General features: G+C 37.4%; 2 protein-coding genes across 2 annotated transcripts; one reads left to right on the top strand and one right to left on the bottom strand.

The window, feature by feature from the left end:
- Positions 1-6,195: 6,195 nt before the first annotated feature.
- On the top strand, positions 6,196-7,146 carry LOC126060987 (olfactory receptor 6T1). The gene has a single exon (XM_049857387.1). The coding sequence runs from the start codon at positions 6,196-6,198 to the stop codon at positions 7,144-7,146; it is 951 nt and encodes a 316-aa protein (XP_049713344.1).
- Positions 7,147-11,668: 4,522 nt separating this feature from the next.
- On the bottom strand, positions 11,669-12,613 carry LOC126060968 (olfactory receptor 4D5). Its single transcript, XM_049857364.1, has one exon. The coding sequence runs from the start codon at positions 12,611-12,613 to the stop codon at positions 11,669-11,671; it is 945 nt and encodes a 314-aa protein (XP_049713321.1).
- Positions 12,614-26,125: the final 13,512 nt, after the last annotated feature.

Raw genomic sequence — 26,125 nt, 5'->3', positions numbered from 1 at the left:
TATGTAAATAAGATGAGGGTTTTATTTGATATACATGATGATGAGCAAAATTCAAATCCATTTATTATCAGGGTGCAAACTACATATAATCCGTACTCTTGAAAGCCCTGTAAAACCCATTTTAACGATGAGAAAACTGAAGTTCTGATGGTTGAATTACGTTACCCAAGTTCATCCAACTAGTAGCGTATTTTTACTCAAATAAAGTGAGCCTCCTACATTTTTTGCCAACCACTCCCTCCCTTTACCCCTATGCCCAGGTATTTTCATAAGCATACTATACTAATTTTTTTACAGCAACATGTTAAAAAATTAGCATAGCACTTATGAAAATACCTCACAGGGGAAGGGTACAGTTGGCAAACAAAGTAGAAGGTGGAGGTGTGTAAAAATATCGTATATGCAGTAACTAGTATATTGCTTAATGTCCAGTGCTCAATGAAACTAGGGCCGGTTTTATTATTAGGGCTGATTATATATATGTATTTAATTATTGTAATTTTGTTATGCGATGAAGATACCTAAGGCCTCACTGAGTCACTAGCTTGATGCAGTAGCAAAGTTTGCTTTATGCCTGTACCCAAGAAATAACTCCACCCTTTGTATGAAGGAGAACATGTGCGACACTACGGCAAATCTCGAGCAACTCACTCCCTATAGCCTCAAAGGACTAATTACATTATTTCTAGTGAACATGGGTCAAAGTTGTTCCCTTTTGGGATTTTAGTTTAAAGTGTGTTAAAGTAAATTTTAATTGGGTGGGTGTGGAAGGAAAAAATCACACAAAGTTATAGGAGCTTCTCTGTCAACACTGGGAAGGAGTTTTGTTTGGTGTTACTTGAAGCAAAAAGAACTGTTGATGAAGGAAGCCTTCTGTGTGCTCCATTGACCCTAAACAGGAGACAGTAGGTCCTCTGAGTTCATATTCTTCAAAGTGGCCGAGGGAAGAAGCCTGAGAAATGCCCTATTGGAACAGGTACAGGCAACTTTGTATATTCAAAACTTGTTTTTACTCCTGAATTAGAACTTTACTCACTGAAATTAAGGAGTTTTTGTTTCCATGTATTTTAAGGAGAATATGGCATGTTTCCTTATGCATAGCATACAGGTTTTTGCTTACCAATAGAAAAGTTAGATGATAACCCTCCATTCCTATCACTGGCTGTTGAATATTACAGACATGGTACAGTACTCACCGAAGTTCCATGCAAAGATCAAGTTTTACATGTAGAGGAGTAACTAGTAACCTATGGTATTTGAGAGAGCAGATAAAGAACCTTACCCAAAATAGTATCACAATTTCAGGGAAGCTTTTTATTCCACAATTATTGTCTCAGTACGTTACACATAAAGGACTTTAAGACTTATTTCTATTAAAATTTAAACAGCTCAAAATATTTACAGCCCTTTTTAACACGTTAATAAGATTATTTCACAATTACTTAAAAGAAAAAATACCACATAATAGGTATATTATGGCATTACTAGCAGAGATGGAAAAAATCCAAAGATAAACTTTTAATTTCTTCTATCGCAAGGGCAAATTCACCTGTGTCCCTGTGAGCTCTTAATTCCATCAAGTTTAAATTATTCTTTCATTCAACAAATATAATGTACCAGTCTGGCTATCTTTAAAGCAGAATATATTTATAAAATAACTATGAGTATATATTAAACAGTAGTTTAATAATCAAGAAAGAAATAACTTTCATAAACTTATATTCCTATTAAAAAAAACTCGAAAGCTTTCCTAATTGGTTACTTTTCTAAACCTAAAAGACTTACATTCCTTCTTAATCTGAAAAAAACCCATCCTTAAATGCTCAGTTAAATGTTACTAAACTTATATTACTAAAAACTTGTTCCAAGCTGTCCCCAACAAAATGTATTCCTTCCATTTTTTGTCCCCACAAAATTTTGATTTTGCTTTTATTATAGCCTTTATAGGGGCATTTGCATATTTTTAATCCTTATTGGACTATCAGTTTGTTATGGGTTGAATGTATCCTCCCAAAATATGTGTTGGAATCCTAACCTCTATTCCTATGAATGTAATCCTGTTTGGAAACAGGTTTTCTTTGTTATGTTAATAAGGCCATGACAGCGTAGTTTGTTCCTAACCGTAATCATTTCTAAGTTATAAAAAGAGGAAATTAGACACACACATGGGCTATGCTGGGGAAGACAAATGTCATGTAAGGATCACCAAGAACCAAAGAACACCCAGGGCAACAACACGGAAGGAATCAACCTTGTAAAAGACTTTGATTTGGGCTTTTAGCCTCCAGAACTGTGAGAAAATAAATTTTTGTTCTTTAAAGCCACTCACTTGTGCTATTTCTGTTATGGCAGCACTAGATGACTAAGACAAGCCTTTGTATCTCCTGTACCTGGTAGAATACTAGGCACATAGCAAGTGTCCAAGATTATATCTAATCTCACCTTTATGGGGAAATTTAGCTAGCCCACACCTGAAAAGAATAGTCTCTGCATACCAGGGTGCATACTGGAGTATGAGATAGCCAACCCGAGCGTTGTGAGGATTAAGAAGTGGATTTATTGCAGCTCTGGGTCAGCTGTAAACTTAGCTCTACCACCATTTTAGAAAGTTGGTGGTGTTTCTATTTTAGAAACTAGGCCTCCCATTTCTGGGCTTCTGTATATCCTACTTCAGCCTCTGCCTCCCTTCTACCCCAGCTCATTTCCCTAATCACACTCAGATCTTCTCAACACTCTCCTTTCTTCAAATCCAGTACTTCTCAAACTTTAATGTAAATAAGGATAACTCACAAAAATTGTTAACAGTCTGTATTTCTGGACTCTGACTCTAGAGAATGATTGCAGTGTTACAGGGTCCCCAAAAAACCTCTTTGGCATTGAGACAATTCTGACTCATAGTGACCCTATCAGGCAGAGTAGAACTGCCACATTGAGTTTCCAAGGCCCAGCGAGTAGATTCAAACTGCTACCTTTTGGGTAGCAGCCAAACTCTCAACCATTGCTCTACCAGGGCTCCCTGTTACAAGGTAGAGCCTAGATATAAGTATTTTTAAGAAACAAAGCAGTTGATTCTGGCATAAATTTTCCATGGACCACATTTTGGGAAAAAAAACGTTCCAAATCTGCTATTTAGTAATAATTTAATAAACCACCATTAATCCTTAATTAATAAGATGTAAAATTTAATCAAATGTTGAGATGTCAGGAATACTTGCAAAGAGGGGAAAAGAGAAACAAAGCAAGGAGTGGTATTATAACGGGATGAGAAAGACTCTTCTGAGGGACGAGTGAGACGAGAGCTGATTGAGAGGTATAGATTGGAAGACTAACTATACACATTAACACACATTGTTCCCGTCAGCTCAGGAGAAATTTACAAGATTAAAATGACCCATGTTAGTGAAGGGATTGAGAAGGGGGTTGATGAGCACAGATTTATGATCAGCCCTGGCAAAAATGACTCATTTTCCAGAAGGGAGATAGAGGGTTTTGATGATTTCCATCTAGATTTAGGATAAAACACAGTCATGTAATGCTGTGAGGGAGTGTTTACTGGAGACTGATAAAATAAGTAGGGACTTGCATGTGATCATAGATCTCTACCCAGTCAGTAGTTAGAAATACAGCAGGCTTACTCTTTGATGCTTTATCCAAATAGAATCATTCAATTTCTATGTGCTGTAGACTCAGCATATCCTTGTGATAGAACTTGAACGTCAAGGGAAAACAAGCCTCTGTGGCCCATTCAGAAGGAGAAGCCTTTTTCTCAGAGTAGGGAGGGGTGATTGGGAGCCATAATGCCTATTTTCCATTGTTCTGGACCAGGAGAAGAGGTTGAAACCCCCTTGGACATGGCCCAGTCCAGTGCGCATCCATAGATAGTTACATTTTCTCTAGATCAAAGCTTACACTAGCTGTTAATATTGTGGGGTATTATTATATTGTGGCATTCCAAATTAATATCCTTTTTGAAAAAATGAGCAGATTCAAGTATCATAAACATATTTCCAAGTGTCATGGTTAGACAGCAGGGTCAGACAAACTTGAGTGTACATCTGGGCGTTGAGTTTTTTTCTTTTAAACCTGTTGTGTTCCAGTTTGCTTAATTATAAAGTGGAGATAAAAATGTCTACCTAATTGTGTAAAGAAAGTCATTGTGTAGATTTCATTAAAAATTAGTTTGTGTGTGTGTGTGTCCCTCATAGCTCTAATTCCCTTCACTGATTCTTATCTTGTCAAGTATTTTGTAGTATAAAGTACCTGGGGACAAGTAATCATTTCCAATGACAATGCTAACAATATCTAACTGTGTGATTTTAGGTATGTCTTCCTGGACATGAAGTAGACCAACCTATAAAGTTATTGCTAAGTTAAAAATGATAAAATATTAAACATGTATATACAAGGATGACATTGCTATTATCGGGAGTAATATGAGAGTCAGCCAGATGAAGTTACTCATGGAACTTATTGCAGATTTGTTTTGCATTTCCCTAATGATTAATGATCCTGATCATCTTTTCATGTGTTTATTGGCCATTTGTATATCTTCTCTATCTAAATGTCTATTCAAGTTCATTGGCCATTCTTAATTAGGTTATTTGCTTTTTGTTGTTGAGTTGTAGTTCTTTATATATTCTGGATAATAAACTCTTATCTGATATATGGTTGCCAAATATTTCCTCCCATCCTCTAGGTTGTCTCTTCACTTTCTTGAAAGTCTTTTGATGCACAGAAGTATTTCATTTTGATGAAATCCAATTTATCTATTTTTGTTTTGTTGCTATTTTATGGTATCATATGTAAGAAATTGTGGTCAAAAAAAAAAAAAAGGTCTTGAAGGTTTATTCCTATGCTTTTCTAAGAGTGTTATGGTTTTAGTTCGTATATTAGGTCACTGATCCATTTTGAGTTAAGTTCCATATATAGTGTGAGGTATGAGTCCAACTTCACTCATTTGCATACAGGAATTCAGTTGTCCTGGCGCCATTTTTTGATGAGGCTATTCTTTCCCCATTGAAGTGTCTTAGCATGCTTGTCAAAATCAAATTTCCATAGATGTATGGGTTTATTTCTGGATTGTCTTTTATATTCTATTGGTCTATACATCTATACTTTAAGCCAGCACCTCTCTCTTTTGATTACTGTAGCTAATTTGCATTCTCTTTGCCTTATTTTTTCCACCATTTACCCCAATTTATAGTCAGGATCTGTGCAATTCTGAGTATTTGGTGCTGAATATAAGAACTGGATCCTAGACCGAAGATGTCTAGTGAAACTCAATGCTTCAAAACTTATGAATGTATTTCTTACAATGATAAAAGCTCTAAAAGAAGATCTCCAAATTAATGGAAAAGTTGAAAAGGCAAGTTGTTACATCCTTTGATAATATTCCCTCTGCCTCGTCATCTTATGCCATTATAATGCAGAGAGAGTCAAGGATGAGAGAAGACAAATAAGTGATGCACTAGGCAGAGGGGTTTCTTGTAATCTATAGAAATCTCAGTTAAAAAAAAAAAATGCCAAGACTGGGGCTTTGCATAGTCCATTTCCCGTGTGGCTCTCTGGCTGATTAAAGAAAATAAAATTTCTGCAGACACCAGAAGCCCAGATTGTTTATTCTGTCATTTTATGTTAAGCCAGGACATTGAATGGCCCACAAATACTTGATAAGACTTTCTTCAAGGTGTATTTATTCTGTAAGATCTTCTCTTACCTTCTCATTCCTACAGATTCCTCTGAGCCTCACTACTCATGTGATACTCAGCTTGAGTGAAGCAGCAAAAGCAGTATGTGTTTTGGAGCCACAAAGGCTTGGTATTAAATCCTGCCTCTGCCACTTACCCCTTATTTGATCATAAGAAAGTTATTTAAATTTCCTCAGTCATTCTTTCCTTGTCTACAGATGAGAACAATAATATCTACCTTTAAGGGTGGCTGCAAGACGGAATATTGCATATAAATTCCCTAATACATGATTGGTGTTCTATATCATCCATGTTATTATTGCTTTTCTGTTTGCTAGCATAATTTGTTTATTTCATGGTAAGTTTTGAAGGCAGATACAGATCAACATATTCCAAGGATATAAGAAAGTGCTAAGTGCTCCATAATAGGTTTATTGGTTGATTAAATGATGATTGGCTATAGTTTGGCCACAAATTTCTGTTTCTTTTCCCCTGCAGGTGACTGGAGATGAACCCTGAAAATTGGACTCAGGTGACAGGGTTTGTCCTTCTGGGTTTCCCCAGCAGCTACATCCTACAGTTCCTGTTGTTCCTGGGGTTGACGGTGGCCTACGTTGTAACAGCCACAGGCAACCTGCTAATTATTGTACTCAGCTGGGTTGACCGACGCCTGCACACACAGATGTACTTCTTCCTGCAAAACCTGTCCTTCCTGGAACTGTTGCTCGTGTCTGTTGTGGTTCCCAAGATGCTTGTCGTCATCGTCACAGGTGATCACACCATTTCATTTGTGAGCTGCATCACACAGTCCTACCTCTACTTCCTCCTAGGCACCACTGACTTCTTCCTCTTAGCTGTCATGTCTCTGGATCGTTACCTGGCGATCTGCCGACCACTTCACTACCAGACCCTGATGAGTGGTCATGTCTGTTCCCGACTGGTGCTGGCCTCCTGGCTAGCTGGATTTCTCTGGGTCCTTTTCCCCACCATTCTCATGGCCAGCCTACCTTTCTGTGGCCCCAATTGCATTGACCACTTCTTTTGTGACAGTTGGCCCTTGCTGAGGCTCTCCTGTGGGGACACCCACCTGCTGGAGCTGGTGGCTTTTGTGCTCTCTACGTTGGTGTTACTGGGCTCTCTGGCAGTGACTTCAGTTTCCTATGTCTGCATTCTGGCCACTGTTCTCAGGGCCCCCACAGCTGCTGAACGGAGGAAAGCCTTCTCCACTTGCACCTCACATCTTACAGTGGTGATCATCGTCTATGGCAGCTCCATCTTCCTCTACGTCCGCATGTCAGAGGCCCAGTCCATGCTGCTCAACAAAGGGGTCTCTGTCCTGTGCTGCATCATCACCCCCCTCCTGAACCCATTTATCTTCACTCTCCGCAACAATAAGGTGAAGCAGGCCCTGATAGATGCCTTGTGGTGGCACCGGCCCACTGCTGGTAGGAGGCTATGAAGTCAACAAGGAAAAGAAAATGTTCCAATTAGGTTGGGAGATTAAAATTTGTTTGGCATTTAAAAATATATTTGAAGTTCATATCACTCAGACAATACCGTACATTTTCCTCAGATAATTAAAGATCAGTCTTCATGAATATAAAAGACAAAGTTAGCCTTTGTTTTCCTCCCTACAGTCTTCATTGTGCCTCCACCTTCCCACAGAGAAAGCTGATCCAGCTGATCAAATTACACAATCCTGGTTAGAACACATTTCCTTTGGACCAGGATCTCAGAATCTCTGAATCTCATGTGACCTCAATGCAGGGAAGCTGCTGCTCATCTTCCTCTTATGTGCTTTAAGCACACTTACTTGTTACTACTGCAGTCTCCTGTACCAGCCAGTCAGAGGGCACTAAGATAGGGAGATTAAGATTCAGAGCTTTGAAGGCCCTCGGAGGCTTTCCATTATTGAGTATTACAAACAAGATTAACCAGAACGTCTCTATTGCAAAATCAAATTCTGGCTACAGCAATAAATGTTTCTTCAATTCTGATTTTTTATTGTTCTTTATAGATAAGAATAGCAGCTCTCATAGGAATCTTATAGGGGAAGAATGATGAGACCAATAAAATATTTGGATATCTCTAATTTCCAAATCATTAAATTCTACCTCGACTCTAAATATAGGAACAATCATTTAACCATTACTTTAAAAAATATTATTAAATACCTAATATGTTTTAGGAAACCTTGGTGGCATAGTGATTAAGAGCTATGATTGCTAACTAAAAGGTCAGCAGTTTGAATCCACCAGGTACTCTTTGAAAACTCTATGAGCAGTTCTACTTTGTCCTATAGGGTCGCCATAAGTTGGAATTGGCTCAACAGCAATGGGTTTGGTTTGATTTTTTTAATATGTTTTAGACATTGTACTAGTCAGGACCGGGACTACAGTAAGTCAATGAGTGACTAGGATTCAAATTTTAAGGAAGCGCTCAATCTCAGGGTCATGCAAATGCAAGGCTGATTCTTGTACAAACATAAGAGTGAGTGTCTCCTTAAATGTTTCCCTGTAGGCACCTCTCTTATTTCAAAGCCCTGCCTATATGCTGGTGCTAGGCCTTAAGTATACAGTATTCAACAAGGTAGATATGATTCATATATTATAGAATTCATAGCATAGTAAATGCTCCTTAGAAGTGAAGATGGAGAGACTTCGTCTCACACACTTCAGACGTGTTATGAGGAGGGACCAGTCCCTTGAGAAGGACATCATGCTTGGTAAAGTAGAGTGTCATTGTAAAAGAGGAAGGCCCTCAGTGGGACGGATTAACACAATGTCTGCAACAGTGGGCTCAAGCATAAAAATGATCATGAGAATTACACAGGACCAGGCAGTGTTTCGTTCTTTTGTGTATAGGGTAGCTATGAGTCAGAATTGACTCAACAGCACCTAACAACAACAACATAGTATAGTAGGGGTAGCAGACAAAAATCAACTACATACACAAATAGGTATGTAGCTGTAATTTGTAATCAACATTTTAAAGGAAAGAGTTGAATTTTGTGATAAAGACAGGAGGAACTACTTTAGATTAGAGATTAGGAAGCACACCTCTGAAGAAGGAACCTTTAAACTGAGCCTTGAGATTAAGCAAGAGTTAACCAGGCAAAGTATAGAAAAGAAGGGAAGAATGGGGTTAGAGACGGTGGACATAGGCCAGACCAGACAGGACCACATCTATAATGTTTATATGGACCTTTTGTTCTTTTTAAAAGGCAATGAAAAACATTTTAAAGGTTTTAAGCAAAGAGTGGCACTGTAGGGACAACTGACTGGAGGAAGGAAAGTATGGATTTTAGATCAATTACGAACCTGTTGCATAGCCTAGGTGAGAGTAGGTTGTGAGGAAGATCATTTCAGTTATTGAAAACTAAAGAATCGACATTTTATATGCACATATGACTGTATAAGCAAGTATGTTACCCTGCTACAAGTTCATATTGTTGTTTTTTAGGTGCCAATAAGTTGGTTCTGACTCATAGCGACCCTATGCATAACAGAATGAAACACTGCCAATTTCATGGTATACTGGGAAAAGAACTACACTTTTACTGTTACGCTAAATTGCACGAAAAGAAAACTCTGATTTGGGTCTTCTGATTCCAAAATTCTCTTTCCCGTAAAGTAAAATCTCTTCTTAAATAGCTCAAGGGTTTGCTCTATATTCTCCTCTTTCCTCCTTCAGTATCCCAATTCCACTCTCCCGAACTCAGTGCCCATCGTCTTTGGAGTCTGATCCATGTTCTAGTCCCTGTATTTGAAACACTTCCTCTCAGGTGGTTATTATAGTAGGAAGGAACTTCTCTTACGGTAATTTATTTACTAAAATATAAACGATGATAGTGGTTTAATACTTAGATGGCAGATACGTTTTCTTGAATGTCATGTTTTCCCATTCCATATCTATGAAGCATATCATTAATTAATTATAGCAATCAAGTTAAATAAACTAAACCTTCTTATTTTAAAATTGATTCTTAGGTATTGAGGTGAGGATAAATATGTACAGATGTGTCAAAGGTGAGAAACCAGCTGATTAACTTGGTAATAGGAGATGAAGGAATCTGAATCAAGAAGGATTAAAATAGTGGAGAGGAGCAGAGTGATAATAGATAAGAGGGCCATGACCAGTTCTTCACTGCCTCTTAATCTGCACCAGAGCTCTTGGGGATACTTATGTATTATCTGTTATCACATCCTACTAAGGGAGTAGAAGATGAGGGACCATCAAAGCAGGCAACTGTGACTTTGCATAGTCATGAAGATAGCCGAAGATAGACAAATTTAAAGGCTAAATTTCTGAGCAAGGGGACAGAAAAATATCTCAACGACAAGTCTGGTGGGCTTCAGACCCCTCAATACAATTCCCTTTCGATTCTCTAACCCCATTCCCAAACTATAAACCAATTTCACGTACTCCAGAATACAGACTGCCTGCCTCTTCCAACCACACATGGCCCAGACTAATTTAAAATAATTCAAAATGCATTCACTATGTCAGCTTAGCTAGCATAGACTCTAAAGAGTTAAGGAGCCCTGGTTGCACATTGGTTAAGAGCTTGATTGCTACCCAACAGTTGGCAATTTGAACCCACCAACGGATCCATGGGAGAAAAGACCTGGGGATCCGCTCCCATAAAGATTACCAAAACCAAACGCCCATTGCCTTTGAGTCAATTCCGACTCGTAGTGACCCCGTAGCACGAAGTAGAACTGTCCCATAGGGTTTCCAAGGTTGTAAGTCATTACAGAAGCATTCTGCCACTTCCTTCCCTGCAGAGCTAGTGGTGGGTTCAAACTGTCAACCTTTCAGTTAGTAGCCAAGCTTTTTAACCACTGTGACACCAGGGCTCCTATCCCATAAAGATTCCAACCTAGGAAACCCAACAGGGCAATTCTACTCTGTCATATAGGGTCTTTTCAAGTCCAAATCAACTCAATAGCACGCAGCAACAACAACAAGATTACATGGAGTTTTAGATACTGTCTACAAAGTTATAGAGACCTGTGCTGGATTACAGAACTTTGAGTAAGTCATTCAATACCTCTAATCCACAGTTGGATTCCCTGGGTGGCATAAACAACAAAGAGCTAGACTACTACCCAAAATTTGGCAGTTTGAATCCACGCAGAGGTGCCTCAGGAGAAAAACCTGGCAATCTGCTTCTGAAAGATCACAGACTTGAAAACCCTATGGAGCAGTTCTATTCTGCACACATGGGGTCGCCATGAGTTGGAGTCAACGCGACAGCAACTGGCAACCCATAACTGACTCACCTTAAAAATGGGGGTGATACTTACCTCATAAGAACGTTGGTAGAGTTCAAATGCAGTATAAATGTAAATACTTGGCATTATGCCTGTCATTAAGTAAGTTCTTAACAAATGTTAATTTCCTGATGACAGTGATGGTAGTGGTGATGATGATAATATTATGAAATCATGGCAAAGAAAGTAACTTTTCCGAGGTAGTTGCCATCTTCTTCATTGACTGCGAATTCACTCTGCCTCTTCAAATCAGGACTCGGGGTCCTATACCTATTTAACGTCAGGGTCTCTCCTATATCCAAAAAGTTTACAAATGTTTTGACTTCCTCAAATGTATTTTGTATCTAAGAACTGGTATGAGGAAAGAAACAACAAATTCAACATCTTCATGCATACTGCAACTGGAGCTTGCTTGGCAGGGCCAATGTTGTACTTATCTGTGAACGTGCCCCTGAACCAATCTTCACTTACACACAGCACTTGAGGATTTTTCTCTAGAAGGAACTTGAGAGCAGTTCTAGGGTATTCATCCTAGGCTCTAACTTGGCTAAGAGTTCAGATCGCCAAGACAAGGTAAAGAACAATCAAGGTAAAGAACAATCAAGAAGCAGTGGGTGAATAGTTTTAGCTACCACATGGGCTCACCTAAGCAGGTTATTACCCTGACACATCTTTCAGGGTTCCTGTCTTTGCCAATTTACAGGGTCAATGCTCTGGGGAACCAAGGCAGAACTTTTGGCTCCTCCACAGCTTCTTCATGGCTATGATCACTTCCTTGTTTCTCAGGGTATAAATGGCAGGATTCAGCATGGGGGTGACCATTGTGTACAGCACAGAGACTGCCTTATCCGTTGGCAAGGCCCGAAATGGCCTTGCATAGATATAGATGCAAGGCACAAAGATTAAGATCACCACAGAAATGTGGGAGGCACAAGTGGACAGGGCCTTGCTGCGGCCTTCCCGTGAGTGGTTTCGGAGCATGACTAGCAGTCCTGTGTAAGATCCCAGCAGCACCAGAAAGCACAACAAAGTCACCAGGCCATTGTTAGACACCATCAGAAGCTCTAAGACAAAGGTATCTGTGCAGGCCAATTTGATCAGCTGGGGCACATCACAATAAAAGTTGTCCAGTTTGTCAGGCCCACAGAATGGCAGTTGGGTAGTCAGTGCAACCTGTACAGCGGAATGGATGAAACCCCCTACCCAGGAGGCTGCCATGAGGACCCCACAGACAGTTTTATTCATAATAAGCGTGTAGCGCAGGGGCTGAGAAATGGCGACATAGCGGTCATATGCCATGACAGTTAGCAGGAAGATCTTGATGCCACCAATGAAATGGAAAAAGAAGAGCTGGGTCAGACAGCCACCAAAGGAAATTGTGGGATTGCCCGAGAGCAGGTCAGCCAACATCCTAGGTGCTGTGATAGAAGAATAGCAGGCATCCAGGAAAGAAAGATTGCCTAAAAGAAAGTACATGGTTGTGTGCAGGCGTGAGTTAGAGGTTACTGTAGCCACAACAAGGAGATTTCCAGTTACCGTCATAAGGTACACAGCAGAGAAGACAATGAAGAAGAGAAACCGGAACTCCCATATCTGAGAGAGCCCCAGAAGTACAAAACCTGTCACTTGGGAATGGTTGGCTGGGTTCATCTGCTTGGTATGACCTGGGAAATGATCCTGCTGAAGAAAATGAACATGTTTATCACGGGATCCACAAGCTTCTCTGAAATAATTTCCTCTGCCCCCTCCAGGAATCTTCCACTATCGCATTTTTAATTACAAGAATTTAATACACACTTCAATAAATAGGATGACAAGCATTTGAACATCATATCAAATATCAACAGCATAAAACCCAGGGCAAATTGATACAATTCATATTCTATGAGAATTAATGATAATAAGCCCTCAAGAATTGAGAAAGGTAGAAGAAACGTTACTAGACAGAGAATGAATTTCAATTCCACCAGGAATTAGTTGTGCAAATATGAGCATTTCTTTCTAGTTCCCTGAGCCTCATTTCCCCCATCTATGATATAATTTAAACAAAATGATCTCAAAGTATCTTTTAATTTACTATTTTATAAGTATAAGTTGCCTTCGTTTAGAAGGTCTGATAAATCCCTATATGCTAATTATTATTTCATGAAAATTAACTTAAAATGAATCACAGACCTAAATGTAAATTACATAAAATTTCTAAGAGAAAATGCACATGAACTTGGGTTTGGTGATGAGTTTTTGACAAATCACCAAAAGCACAATCCAGAAAGAAAAAATTGAAATTGGACTTTGTCGAAACTAAAAATTTCTGTTCCATGAAAGACACTGTTCAGAGAATCAAAAGACAAGCCGTAACTGGAAGAGAATACTTGCAAAACACATATCTGATAAAAGATTCACATACAAAATATACAAAGAACTCCTAAAAGTCAACAAGTAGAAGACAAACAATCCCATCACAAAATGGGGGAAAGATCTGAGCAGATCCCACACAAAAAAAGGTACAAAGTTGGCAAATAAGCATATGAAAATTTACCAGTCGTCATTTGTCATTAGGGAATTGCAAATTAAAAAAAAAAAACAATGAATTACTACACAACTCTTAGAATTGCTGAAAAAAGAAAAAAAAACTGACAAAAGGAGTTGTTGGCTAGGATATAGAGGAACAGAAACTCTCAATCATTGGCTGTGGAAATGAAAATGGTACAGCCACTTTGGAAGACAGATTGAGAATTTCTGCCAAAGTAAATATTGTCTTAGCATACAACCTGGCAGACATGCTCCTAGGTATTTACTCAGCTGATCTGAAAGCATATCCACCCCAAAACCTCCATGTGAATATTTATACCAGCTTTATTCATGATTGCCAGAAATTGGAAGCAACCAAAATGTCCTTCAATAGGTAACTGGATAAACAAATTGTGGTATATTCAGTGATTTAAAAAAAAAAAAAATTAGCTATCACACCACAAAAGGAAATGGACACAGGTAAGTCTTAAATACATGTTGCTAAATGAAAGAAGTCAGTCTGAAAAGGCTACATACTGTCTAATCCAGATAATATGACATTCTGGAAAAGGAAAAACTACAAAGATGATAAAAAGATCATGGTTGTGAGTGGTCTGGAGGTAGGAAGTTTGAACAGGTGAAGCACGGGATTTTTAGGCCATTCTCTATAACACTGTAATGGTGGACTTATGATACTATGCATTTGTCATAAACCATAGACCTCTACAACACAAAGAATTAACCCTGATGTATCCAAATACTAAAAATCATTTTGGAAGTCAGAGGATCCCAGGATGGAATGCCAAATGTGACGGAACAATCTAACTGCATTACAAATGCATGAAACAACATCACTATAGGTGGTGGGAGAAAAGTTGCTGACCTAAGTAACCAGGAAATGAGTGCAGTCTGTAAGATTAAAGGCAAAAGAAATTATATATGTATTAAGAATATAAGTATATAAGATTGACCATAGCAAACTTGAAAAAGAAGAACAAAACTGGATTGATTACAAAACCTGATTTCAAAATTTACTATAAAGCTACATAATAAAGATAGTATAGTTTCTGCCTAAGGATAGACAAATAGAACAATTTGCCATAATAAAGCACAGAAATAGGCTCATACTGTCATGGATTGAATTATGTCCTCCCAGATATGTGTGTATTAAATTGGTTAGGCCAAGATTCCCAGTTCTGTGTGGTTGTCGTCTATCTTGTGATCATAATTTTATGTTGAGAGGATTAGGGTGGGATTGTAACAGTACCCTTACTCAGGTCACCTCCCTGATCCAATGTAAAGGGAATTTCCCTAGGGTATGGTCTGCACCACCTTTAATCTCTCAAGAGAGAAAAGAAAAAGAAGCAAGCAGAGAGTTGGGGACCTCACACCACCAAGAAAGCAGCACCAAGAGCAGAGCACAGCCTTTGGACATGGGGACCTTGCACCTGAGTAGATCATTGACCAGGGAAAGATTGAGGACAAGGACCTTCCTCCCGAGCCCATGGAGAGAGAAAGCCTTCCTCTGGAGCCGATGCCCTGAACTTGGACTTGTAACCTACTAGACTGTGAGACTGTGAGAAAATAAATTGCTCTTTGTTAAAGCCATCCACTTGTGGTATTTCTGTTATGGCAGCACTAGATGACTAAAAAACTCTGACTAGGACATGTATTTATATAATCAGCTGAATATCAACTAAGGTGGCAAAGTAATTCAATGGAGGAAAAAAATTCTTTCAACAAGTGGTGCTGGGATAATGGGGTGTCAATATGGCAAGAAGAAAAACCATCATCTCTACCTGACTTCGTACATAATGATTAAATTTGAGCTTCTAGAGAATACCTTCATGATTTGGCGTAGATAAAGATATATTAAAAAGACACATAAAACAGTAACCATAAAAGAAAAATATTGATAGATTAGACTCCATCAATGCGAAGAACTTCCACACGTCAAAAGACAATTTGAAGAAAACAAAGAGGCAAACTACAGACAAGGAGGAAATAGTCACACATGTATCTGACAAAAGACTTGAAGTAGATACTTCAAGACAGGAGATACATGAATAGCCAATAAGCACATACAAAGTATTCAATGTCATTAGTAATCAGGGAAAGACAAATTAAAACCTTAATGATATAACACTCTTCACCCACTGGAATGGCTACCATTTAAGAGACTGACAACACAAAACATCAGCTAGGGCATGAAGCAACTGAATCTCATATGTTATTGTAAAATGTGAAATTGTGCAACCACTTTGGAAAATTGTTTGACAATTTCTATAAACATACACCTCCCATTTGACTAGCAGTTCCTCTTCTAGGTATTTATCCAAGAGAAATTACAACATATTTAAACACTAAAAAACTCGTACAAGAATGTTCTTAACAGCTTTATTCAAAATAGCCAGGGGAATACATTTTAGCAATTAAATACAAACTACTGATACCTAACAACGTAGAATTTCACTCATACTATTCTGAGGAAAATATGCCAGGCTCAAAGAAAACGTACTGTATGATTCCATTTAGTTAAATTCTAGAGCATGCAAAATTAATCTATGGTTAAAAAAATTAATGGAAAGGAAATCGGTAGCCTCTGAAAGCAGTGGGTTGGGGGGCAGTGGGCGATTTGGCAGGGAAGGAGTACGAGGGAACTTTCTGGGGTGGAGGAAATATAGAGTTGTGCGTACCTTGGGTGTGTGTATTTGAAAAAAAAAAACCTCATTAAATGGTACAATTAAGATTTGTGCATTCTACTGTATATGAACTTTACCTCAAAAATAACTAAAAATAAACATTTCACTCTTGTGATTTGGGTTAGAAATTCTAAAACAATATTTTATGTTTTCTAGACTTTAACAAATTAGTGTATGCTTGAGTGCATCATCTGAAATTTGCCAATGTCATTTATATTGCCAAATTTATTGGCATAAAATTTTCATAATACACTTAAACTCTTTTTTTAATGTTTGTGAGATTCTGTTAATTGGGCCAGAAATGCTAAGGAAAAATGAGTCAGTCTATCTGTTGGAATATTTCTCTTGTCTAATAAAGAGAATGAGCTAACTTGAAGTGAGAAGTTTCACGTAACTTGAATATTTATCCATTTAAATAAAAATGGTGAACCAGGTTGAAATACAAATTAAATAAATAAATAAAATGATAGGAAAATTTAAACTAGGCAAATGCTCAGAGAAGAAGCACTTGTGATAACGTTAATAACAGATCAAATAGCATCAACGGCATCTCTTTTATCAGGAGCTATTTTTTTTTATTGGTAAAAGGTACCATCTGACCAGAAGATGTAACAACCACGGAGACTTATGTAGCTAACAATATAGCTTCAAAACATCTAAAGTAAGACACATTAGAATTACAAGAAAAAATAAATGACAAATTCAGGTGTCAGAAACAAGCAAATCTTATAAACAAAATATAAGCAAAGGTATAGAGAATCTGAATAACACAGTAAATCAGCTTGAACTAATGCACATACAAAACAGCAGACCTGTGAAAAAAGAAAGTGATATTCTTTTCAAATACCTGTGCATGTTTCACAAAAATTACACATTTTTTAGGTCACAGAGAAAATTGTAATAAATTCCAAAGCACAGAATTTATGCTATGTCATCAGAAGTTGTTAGGTGTTGTTGAGTCAGTTCCGACTCATACTGACCCTGCGTACAATAGAACCAACCACTGCCTGGTCCTGTGCCATCCTCACAGTCATTGTTCTGCTTGAGCACATTGTTGCAGCCACGGTGTCAATTAGTAGTGAAAAGTAGCCAAAGCAAACCATCCATTAAGAAATTTCAAAATATCTTTTAAATAACTCTTGGTTTTAAGAAGTCCTTAAATCCAAGCTTAAAATATTTTTATAAAATCGCAGCGAAAGTAGTATATATCAAAATTCATGGACAGTAAGCAAAGTAGTAAGAACAAAATTATAACTATAATTTCATATATTTGCAAACAGAAAGAAGATAAATATATGAATTAACAATCCAACCAAAAAACACTATAAAAAAAGGAAAATATATAGAGTCAAAAAACTAGAATACCTCTTCCCACCCTCCATCATTTCAAAAGAATACTATGGAAATAATCAATAAAACAAAAAGCTCTTTTTAAAAAATAAAACAATGGCCTAGAGACAAATACATGAAAAGTTTGAACAAGACAAAAAAGAAAACACATAGACGCATACACATTAGTTATTGTTGTTGTGCCGTTGAGTCGATTCCAACTCGTAGTGACCTTATAGGACAGAGTAGAATTGCCCCATAGGGTTTCCAAGGAGCAGCTGGTGGCTTCAAACTCTCCCTGAGCTCTTAACCACTAAAAAAAAAAAAAAAAAACACTACACCATACCAAAAGAGAAAGCTATACAGATTAACATTTTTTTAATTGCACAAAATTTACATAAATGAATTTTAAAACCTAGTGGAATGAGTAATGTTCTAGGACAATATAAAAAAACTAACAAATTTTTAAATGTGGAAAACATGGTTTTGCCAACAATAATAAAAGATACTGAAGTCAGTTAACGATTCATCCCTTAAAAAGCAACAGTTGCAATGTGTTTTGTGAGAAAGAGATACCCCACTAATAAGATGCAAATTATTCCTATACCTCTGTATCGTCAGAATCTAAATCAATGTCTGGCCCATGGGAGGCCAGGAACTCAATAAATATTTGATGAATGAATAAAAATTATAGAGACTATTGATTAGCAGAGATAAACATGGCAACTATCTATTGTATAAACATGGTGACCACCAAAATTACCACATACCCAATTATGTGAAAACATATCTTAACATGAAGATAGATGTAAAATACTAAATAACAAATTGGAAAATCAATCAGCAGAGTATTATAAATAAGTACACATTATGACCAAATGACTTTCCTGTCTTCCAGAAAAAGCTTTAGAAAAAAAATAAGAAAAATTGATTATATTTACTTTCTCAGTAGCATCAAATACTATTAAAATACCCTGAAATAAACCTTAGATGTGCCTTAGACCTAGGTCAGAAAAATCTAAAACTTTACTGACTTATTTATTTACATACACTAAAAAAATGCCATGTTAAAGAATAGGAAGCCTCAGTATGTTAAAAATTTTCAATTCTCCCCAAGAAATGTATAATTTCAAAGTAATGATAGCCAAAATGCCAATAGTAATGTCTAAGGAACCTAACATGATATTTCTAGATTCAACTAAAACAAAGAATATGCCAAAACTCAAGAATATTTTTTAAAAAAATAAGGGGGACATTGTGTTATCAGATATGTAAAAGCCCAATGTATCTGAAGCAATTAAAGTGACACAGTGTTACTGTAAAATAAGACATAAGTGTAAATTTTACAGAATAGAGTTCAAAAACATACACACTCACGTATATTTAGGAATTTAACATATTGAGAAGGTAGTGCATCAAATTAGTGAGCAGAGTATAGACTACTGAGAAAAGAACTTCTGCTAAACCTGTTTTTAGGAATAAAACAATGTTTGATTTCTACCCCCTGTACAAAAAAACTAACTTCTACATTTAAACTTAAATAATGTATAAGACATAAATGTTCTAGAAGAAAATACAGGAGATTTTTTTGATAATCTTGGAGTGGAAAGCCCTTTCTAAACAAGACACGAAAGGCAGAAGTCATAAAGGAAATACAAACAGAAGTAGCTTTGTCCAGTCTAAACTTGGGCATGTAATATACACTGTGAACAAAGTAGAAAAGGAAGCTACAAACTTGAGAGAAAATATGATATACACGGCGTATCAAACCATGTGATAAACAAGAATTAAGCATTAATATCTATAAAATGTAAAGATCACTACAGATCAATAAAGACAGAAAACCCAATGGAAATATCCACAATGTACAGGTGAAGACAATCCACAGAAGAAGAAATTAGTACAAATACTTAATAAGCATATGAAAAGATGCTTAACTGTAAAAGTAAACTAAAATATATGGCTTAACTAAAATAATAATAAGTTTTAGCTATCATTGAGTCATAACGTATAAAAGGCTGATAATAACCATTGTTGAAAAATATGTGCAGAAATGAACACTCTCAAATATCATTTAACTATAAACTGTACTGCCTTTTGGAAAGTAATTTGGCAGAGCCCTGGGGTGCAGTGGTTACACATTTCACTGCTAACCAAAGGTTGGCAGTTTGAACTCATTAGCTGCTCCTCGAACTCTGTGGGGCACTTCTACTCTGTCCTGTAAGGTTCCTGTGAGTCAGAATTGACTTAATGGCAATGGGTTTGGTTGTTTTAGTTTCTATCCAAAATTTAAATAAGCATACCCTTCTAGCTATCCATCATAAAGATAAACACTAAAAAATATGAACAAAGGTGAATATGCTAGGCTATTAAATGTAGCTTCGTATACACACCATATAAATGGATAGAAATTTTCTGAAGAACACAAAATGGTTTAGAAGTGGTTAGTTCCAGCGAGGTAAGTGACACTACAATTAGGATGAGCTGGGGAATTTCCACTTTTCACTCTATGTGCTTTCATGATGTTCAGTTGTTTTGTTTTTTATAAAATAGTTCATTTATTACTCACACAATTAAAAAAAATTAAAATTAACAAAATGGACCCCTCATTCTCTCTTCACAGCAACCCTATGCAATATGAGACACAGCTCTGATTGTATTTTACAGCTGAGCTAGCTGAGGCATAGGATGATTAGGGGACTGGCTTTCTCACAGATGGCTGATCAGTAGTGATCTAAGGCTAGAGTCCAGGTCTTTCGATTCCTAGCCTTAACTTTTTTTTTTCCAAAAGAAATTTAGCATGTTCCCCCATGAGACTGTTTTAACAACATAGGAATTTCTGAAACTACAATTTTTGATAACAGTTAAGAATCACTTTTTACCCTACCCGTTGCCGTTGAGTCAATTCTGACTTTTTACCTTAATATATCCTAAAACGGTTTTCTTCCAATAAAATACTCTCAACTTCTTGCGTGGGTGAGACTGCCTAGTATTAGGAAATTATCAATTTTGGGGATCACCCGCTTTGTTTCCTGCCTGTCTCTCTACCTGCCCAGGTGAAATTCTGCTGCCAATGTCCCCAGCTGGCTGTTTCAGCTCAGACTCCTCTGGGCTCAGACTTTACTTCTGATCACTTCTGACTTACTCTCTTTTTTGCTTATATCAGGTACCCATTCTGTTCCTTCCTTCTAAAGAGAACATGTCTTGCACAACTTATCTGTCTAGTAAATTCCAGTTTCTTCATGCACAGATTACTGACTCCAATTTCTTGGCTAAATATGCAACCTTACAAACTTCTCAGTTAAGAAAGTCAGCTCAGAGTAAATTATTAAGTAGTGTATTTTATATCCTCTAACCCCTCTGCCAGTTGCTCATTCAACTTATAAGTATCATGGCTACTATTTCAAACTGATTTATGAGCAATAAATAGCAGCTTAATATAAGCTCTATGTGTAGCTTCACTCTTCATCAAAATCACTAAGCATTTGCCTCTCCCACTAGCCTATAAGATCTTAAAAGCAGAGACTGTTGATGTTTCTAACCCAGAACCTTAAAGGTGCTTGACTCATAATTGGAAATCAATAAATATTTGTTGAATGAATGAATGATAGAATTTCTGGCATTGGTGACTGGCCGCAAGGATAGTATTCGGGGTGTGCTCCCTTCCTGCAACCCCTCACATCACATCACTCATTTAGACAGTAGGTCTTGTCTTCCCACTTCTGAACTAAGTCCTGAAAATTAATTTATGGTTATTAAATCACCCAAAGGATGTTTAATCTATCCATTCATTCACTTAGTCATCCAACCAGTTCTGTCCCTAATGTTTGCAGGGCCCATGGTCAGATACAAAGGGAAGCCAACACAAATGTCTAAATATTTCAGTTATAGCTCAAGCAAATCAACTGTCAAATAAAATATATTCTCGCTAACTTAATTAATACTTTCATAATGACCTGGGAGGCCAGGTGGGATTTTGGAATTCTTGGTCCCCTAGTTGTGCCTTGGAATGTAGCAGAGTAGGAAGGGGCAGGCCCATCCTCTTCACCTCTGGCTCCATGCTGCACATGAGGGGCCCCCAATGTACCTACATGTGCACCCCAGCTTACACATTCAAGCTTTGTCCTCTGACCCATTCCCAGAAAAACAGTAGTCACCACTCTGCTATTCCTCAAGTATAGTGACAGGTACTTAATTCATCACCCACCCTTGGTATACAAACCTGTGGAAGACACTAGAAATGGGATCAGAACTATTTGGGCAGGGGATCATGGGGTCCCAAGCACCTGAAGTGTCGTTTTTAAGGGGAGGAAGAACTAGGCTCCAATGGACACTTCACCTTGGCTCCTCTGACGTCTTACCCCATGTGAACGGGTTTGATTAGAGGAGGATCCTGGGCAAGGGTCCTCCTGGCCTGGGTCCAAAGGAGACACTACATCCAACAAACTAAATTGCTTTTTTATGCAAAGCTGTGCTCTCTATTACATTTTTGACAGCAAATATATACTATTGACACCTGAGGAAAAATGTAAATAAATATTAAAAGAAAAAGAAAATATCAGAAAGATGCAGGAGATAGGAAAACTTGGGAAGCATGAGCTGGGAAGCATTTACTGTTTGCTCAATTCTCCATTTCCCCAAAACACTTCAGTTCCAATGAAAATGATCTAAATCTGTGCTATGCAATGTGATAGTCACTAACCACATGTGACTATTTAAAGTTAAATTAATTAAAACTAAATTAAAGGTCAGTTTGCAGTTGCACTAGTCACATTCCCAGAGCTCTCAGTAGCCACTGGTGGCTAGCAGCCACTGTGTTGGACATGGCAGATACAGAATGTTCCCATCATCATAGAAATTTCTAGTGAAGAGCAGTAAAATAAATCAAGCCCCATTTCAATGACAATATAGGTTATTCGTGTTACAGTAATTTGGTGTCACTTTTGCAGTCTTTATCAATGTCTCCTTTACACTAAATATTTTTTTGGAAAATCATAATGTAGGCAAAGTCTTCAAATAATCGGGAGCCTGACTTGAAACATTTTGTAAGATCAGCTACAAAATCCTCCAGTATCAGACAAGCTGCCCTTCTGAGGCTACCAGAATATGCACTAGTTTAGATTCAAGATCCTATAAACAGCTGGACAAAAGCCTATTCTTATAGAAACTACACCAGGAAACCTGGATTCCAGTTCTAGTTTGCCACTAATATATACGCACGTTTAAGAAAGTTCCTTAACATCCATGTCTCAGCTTTAGTTTCCTTGTCTGTAAAACGAAACTAACAACCTGCCCAATTTGCCTCCCCTAGATGTCTTCAGTACAAAATACACAAAATATGTAATATATATATATATATTCTCCTACCTCTATCTGGTTTTAAGTAGATTCACCGTTGCACATGAAACTAAACTAGGCCAGAGGGAGTCTATTCTTTTTCCTCCTGCCTGAAACCTTTCTGCAGATTCCATAGGGCTTTGACATTAATATGTAAATGTAGATTTAAGATATTCTCTGGCATTCTCGATATTTCTTCAAAATTCATGTTCAGATATAATCCTGTACAGACATTCCCATGTGAATTTTCTATTCAGCCTGATTCAGTGATCATTTAATCACAGAACAGTCTGTGTAAAGCAGAGTGCACTAACAACTGTAAGAATAATGGATAAGTTATTTAAAATCTAAACTTTCTTGGTGCTTATTTTAGACGGAAAACCAAAACCAAAGCAAACCCATGGCAGTCGAGTTGATTCCGACTCATAGCAACCCTATAGGACAGACTAGAACTGCCCCATAAAAAAAAAAAGGTTTTCCAATTCCGGAAATCTTTATGGAAGCAGACTACCACCTCTTTCTCCCACAGAGCGGTTCATGAGTTTGAGCCACTGAACTTTTTAGTTAGCAGCTGAGAATTTCAACCACTGCACAGCCAGAGAAAGATAAGAAAACAATCAAATTGATGTTAAGAAGATGACAAAGTTCTCTTTAAAAATTCTAAGTCTAGTGTTTTATTGGGAGGGAGAAATTCCTTTCCGTGGAGGGCTAAGGAACACTGAGACATCAGGGAAGAAGCATGTTTCATTCACTTTGGGATCTCCACTGCCAGGCACCTGGGAGGTGCTCACTAAACGTACTGTGTGCTAACACTGTGGAAGCAAGCTTGGATAGGGAGAGGTCATATGCTTTGGAGCCCCCATCATGTGTACAATTCTTGGTCTTTGGGACCCATTAACTAGGAGTACCTGGGCAAAGTCTCTAACTGTTATCTGGAATGTGTATCATGTGGGTAACAATACCTACCTTGCAGTTCCCTAGATTGTAAAATGAGGATAATGATACTTAGTTTATAGGGTTATTTAAGCATTAAATTAGATAGTATACAAAATCATCTAGCCTAGTGCCTGGCCAAAGCTAGGTAGCAATATCTTGACTATAAATAAACAGTAGCTATATCTCGAAATTTGGTAAGGACTTTAATTTTTTTTGTTTAACTGTTAAAAATAGGGTGGGACAGAGATGATGCATTTCAGAGGGAAGGGACAATTGTGGAGATGAGGCAGTGGAGGGGATGTCTGGGTAAAGTCAAGTTGCCCACTTTGAGACAGAACGAGTGGTGGGAGATAATACTGGAAAAGTAGGTAGAGGGCAGACTGTGGTCTCAACTTCAAATGTCAGGCTAAAAAAAAATATATATATATATATAAGCAAGGGAGTGAGGGAATCAAACCTAGACTGTAGTACTGGCCAGCTGTGGCATTTGAACACTCACGTTAAGTAGTAATTTCAAATTTGGGAATTCTCCCTCGCCTAGTAGAATCATAAAGATCTTTTGTTTAATTACTGCATTTAATTTAAGTTAATATGTATTTGTATTTAAACAGATGTCTAATTTTAAATCTTATTGCTCTACCCAAAAGTGGAGAGACGAGCAGGAAAAATAGCCTCAGGTTTCTTATAATGCTTGGATACTCAGAGTTGAGGCCCAGAGAAGTAAAATGACACACTATATTCTCAAACTTATTAGCACAGCCAGGGCTAAACTCCACACCATGCTTTTCCAGTGGAGAATTTCAGGGTTCAACACCTCCAAACGAAAGAGAAAAAAGCTTAAGAAATACAAGAAATACCAGCGATTCGCTTACCTGGAGCTTCCCATTCAGGATATCCCTGTAGCAATCATAGACATATAAATTCGGGTCAAAATATTTATAACTGCAAAGATTCCACCAAGCCCTGAGAGGGCTTTGGGAAGTGGAGGTTATGAGCTCTAACGCAGAGGGATTATTGACAGAGCAGGAGGTGAGTGCCAGGCAGGGGGTGAAAGGAGTGTGCAAAGCCAAGCATCACTGGGGACCACACCCAGGGCAAGGATGTGAAGGCACTGACCCAAGTAAGCTCTCCCTGTAGGATAATAAATTAATCTCTTTCCTATTAGCTTGGAGGTTTTTCTGCATCACTGCACCACAGCTCCATAATCCAAACATTATATTTTATAATTGTCTCCAAATACCTTTCTTCCTATCTCGAATCTGACTTTACAGCCATAACAGATTATGCATTAAAGACTTAAATGTAAAAATTAAATAAATCAAACAGTTCTCAGAGCAGGTAAATGAGTCCAGCCACCCACATCAAACCTGCACGTCAATCTGACTTTGTTGTTCTCTACCAATTGCTTTTTGTACAATTGTTCTTGGTCATTTAGACATTTGTTTACCTTTTATGCATGTTAATGAGGTAACTTGGGTGCTGGGTAAAAATTTGTTTTTCCTCAAATTTTTTAATATCTTAGTATATCTAGCCCTCTGAGATCTATAAATTCTACTGAATACTCGTGCTGCTTTTCGGAAAATTTTTACCAATTTATACTCAAAACTGAGGTATATGAGATATCCAATCTCACCACACTCTTGCCACAAATAAATATTACCAGTTTTTTACATCATTCTCAACTGAATTTTTAAATGCTCAAATTTTAATATACATTTCTATTATGATGACATTAAACACTCTTTTGTCTTTTAAAAATTTGGCCATGACTTTCATGTTGGTATTGGAGTTCTCTTGATTTCATTCCTCTTCTTTGCCCAGATTTTTCATGTAGCTTTTTTATTGTTGTTATTTTTTGATAGTGTTCATTTTTCTTATTTATGAGTTATTTATTAATAGTAGCTGTATTTAAACATAAATATAGGTATATGTGCGTTAAAATATGTATGTGCTGATATTGTATCCAAACCAAACCCATTGCCATCAAGTCAATTCCAACTCATGACACCATATAGGACAGAGTAGCACTGCCCCATAAGGTTTCCAAGGAGGGGCTGGGGGATTCAAACTGCCAACCTATTGGTAAGCAGCTGAGCTCTTAACCACTTTGCCACCAGGGCTTGGATATATGTATATTTACACTTCATATTTGTCAACATGAATGTTATCTATATATCTATATATGTTCGTCGATATACAAATGCTTTTACATTTCATATCTTACAATCCACAGATCTTATCTATAAATATTACTCCTTAGTTTTTTGTTTTGTTTTATGTTTTGAAAGGCATCACTCCTTTCAATACTTACCTGATAGTCATGTGGATTTTATTCTTTTTGTTGTTG

The sequence above is a fragment of the Elephas maximus genome, chromosome 17, assembly GCF_024166365.1.
Source record: "Elephas maximus indicus isolate mEleMax1 chromosome 17, mEleMax1 primary haplotype, whole genome shotgun sequence".
Taxonomy (NCBI): domain Eukaryota; kingdom Metazoa; phylum Chordata; class Mammalia; order Proboscidea; family Elephantidae; genus Elephas; species Elephas maximus.
This window is presented reverse-complemented; position numbering and strand designations above follow the sequence as displayed.

Bases quoted from the DNA above. Each gene is read 5' to 3' on its own strand.
- LOC126060987 (XM_049857387.1), top strand. From the start codon at position 6,196: ATGAACCCTGAAAATTGGACTCAGGTGACAGGGTTTGTCCTTCTGGGT.
- LOC126060968 (XM_049857364.1), bottom strand. From the start codon at position 12,613: ATGAACCCAGCCAACCATTCCCAAGTGACAGGTTTTGTACTTCTGGGG.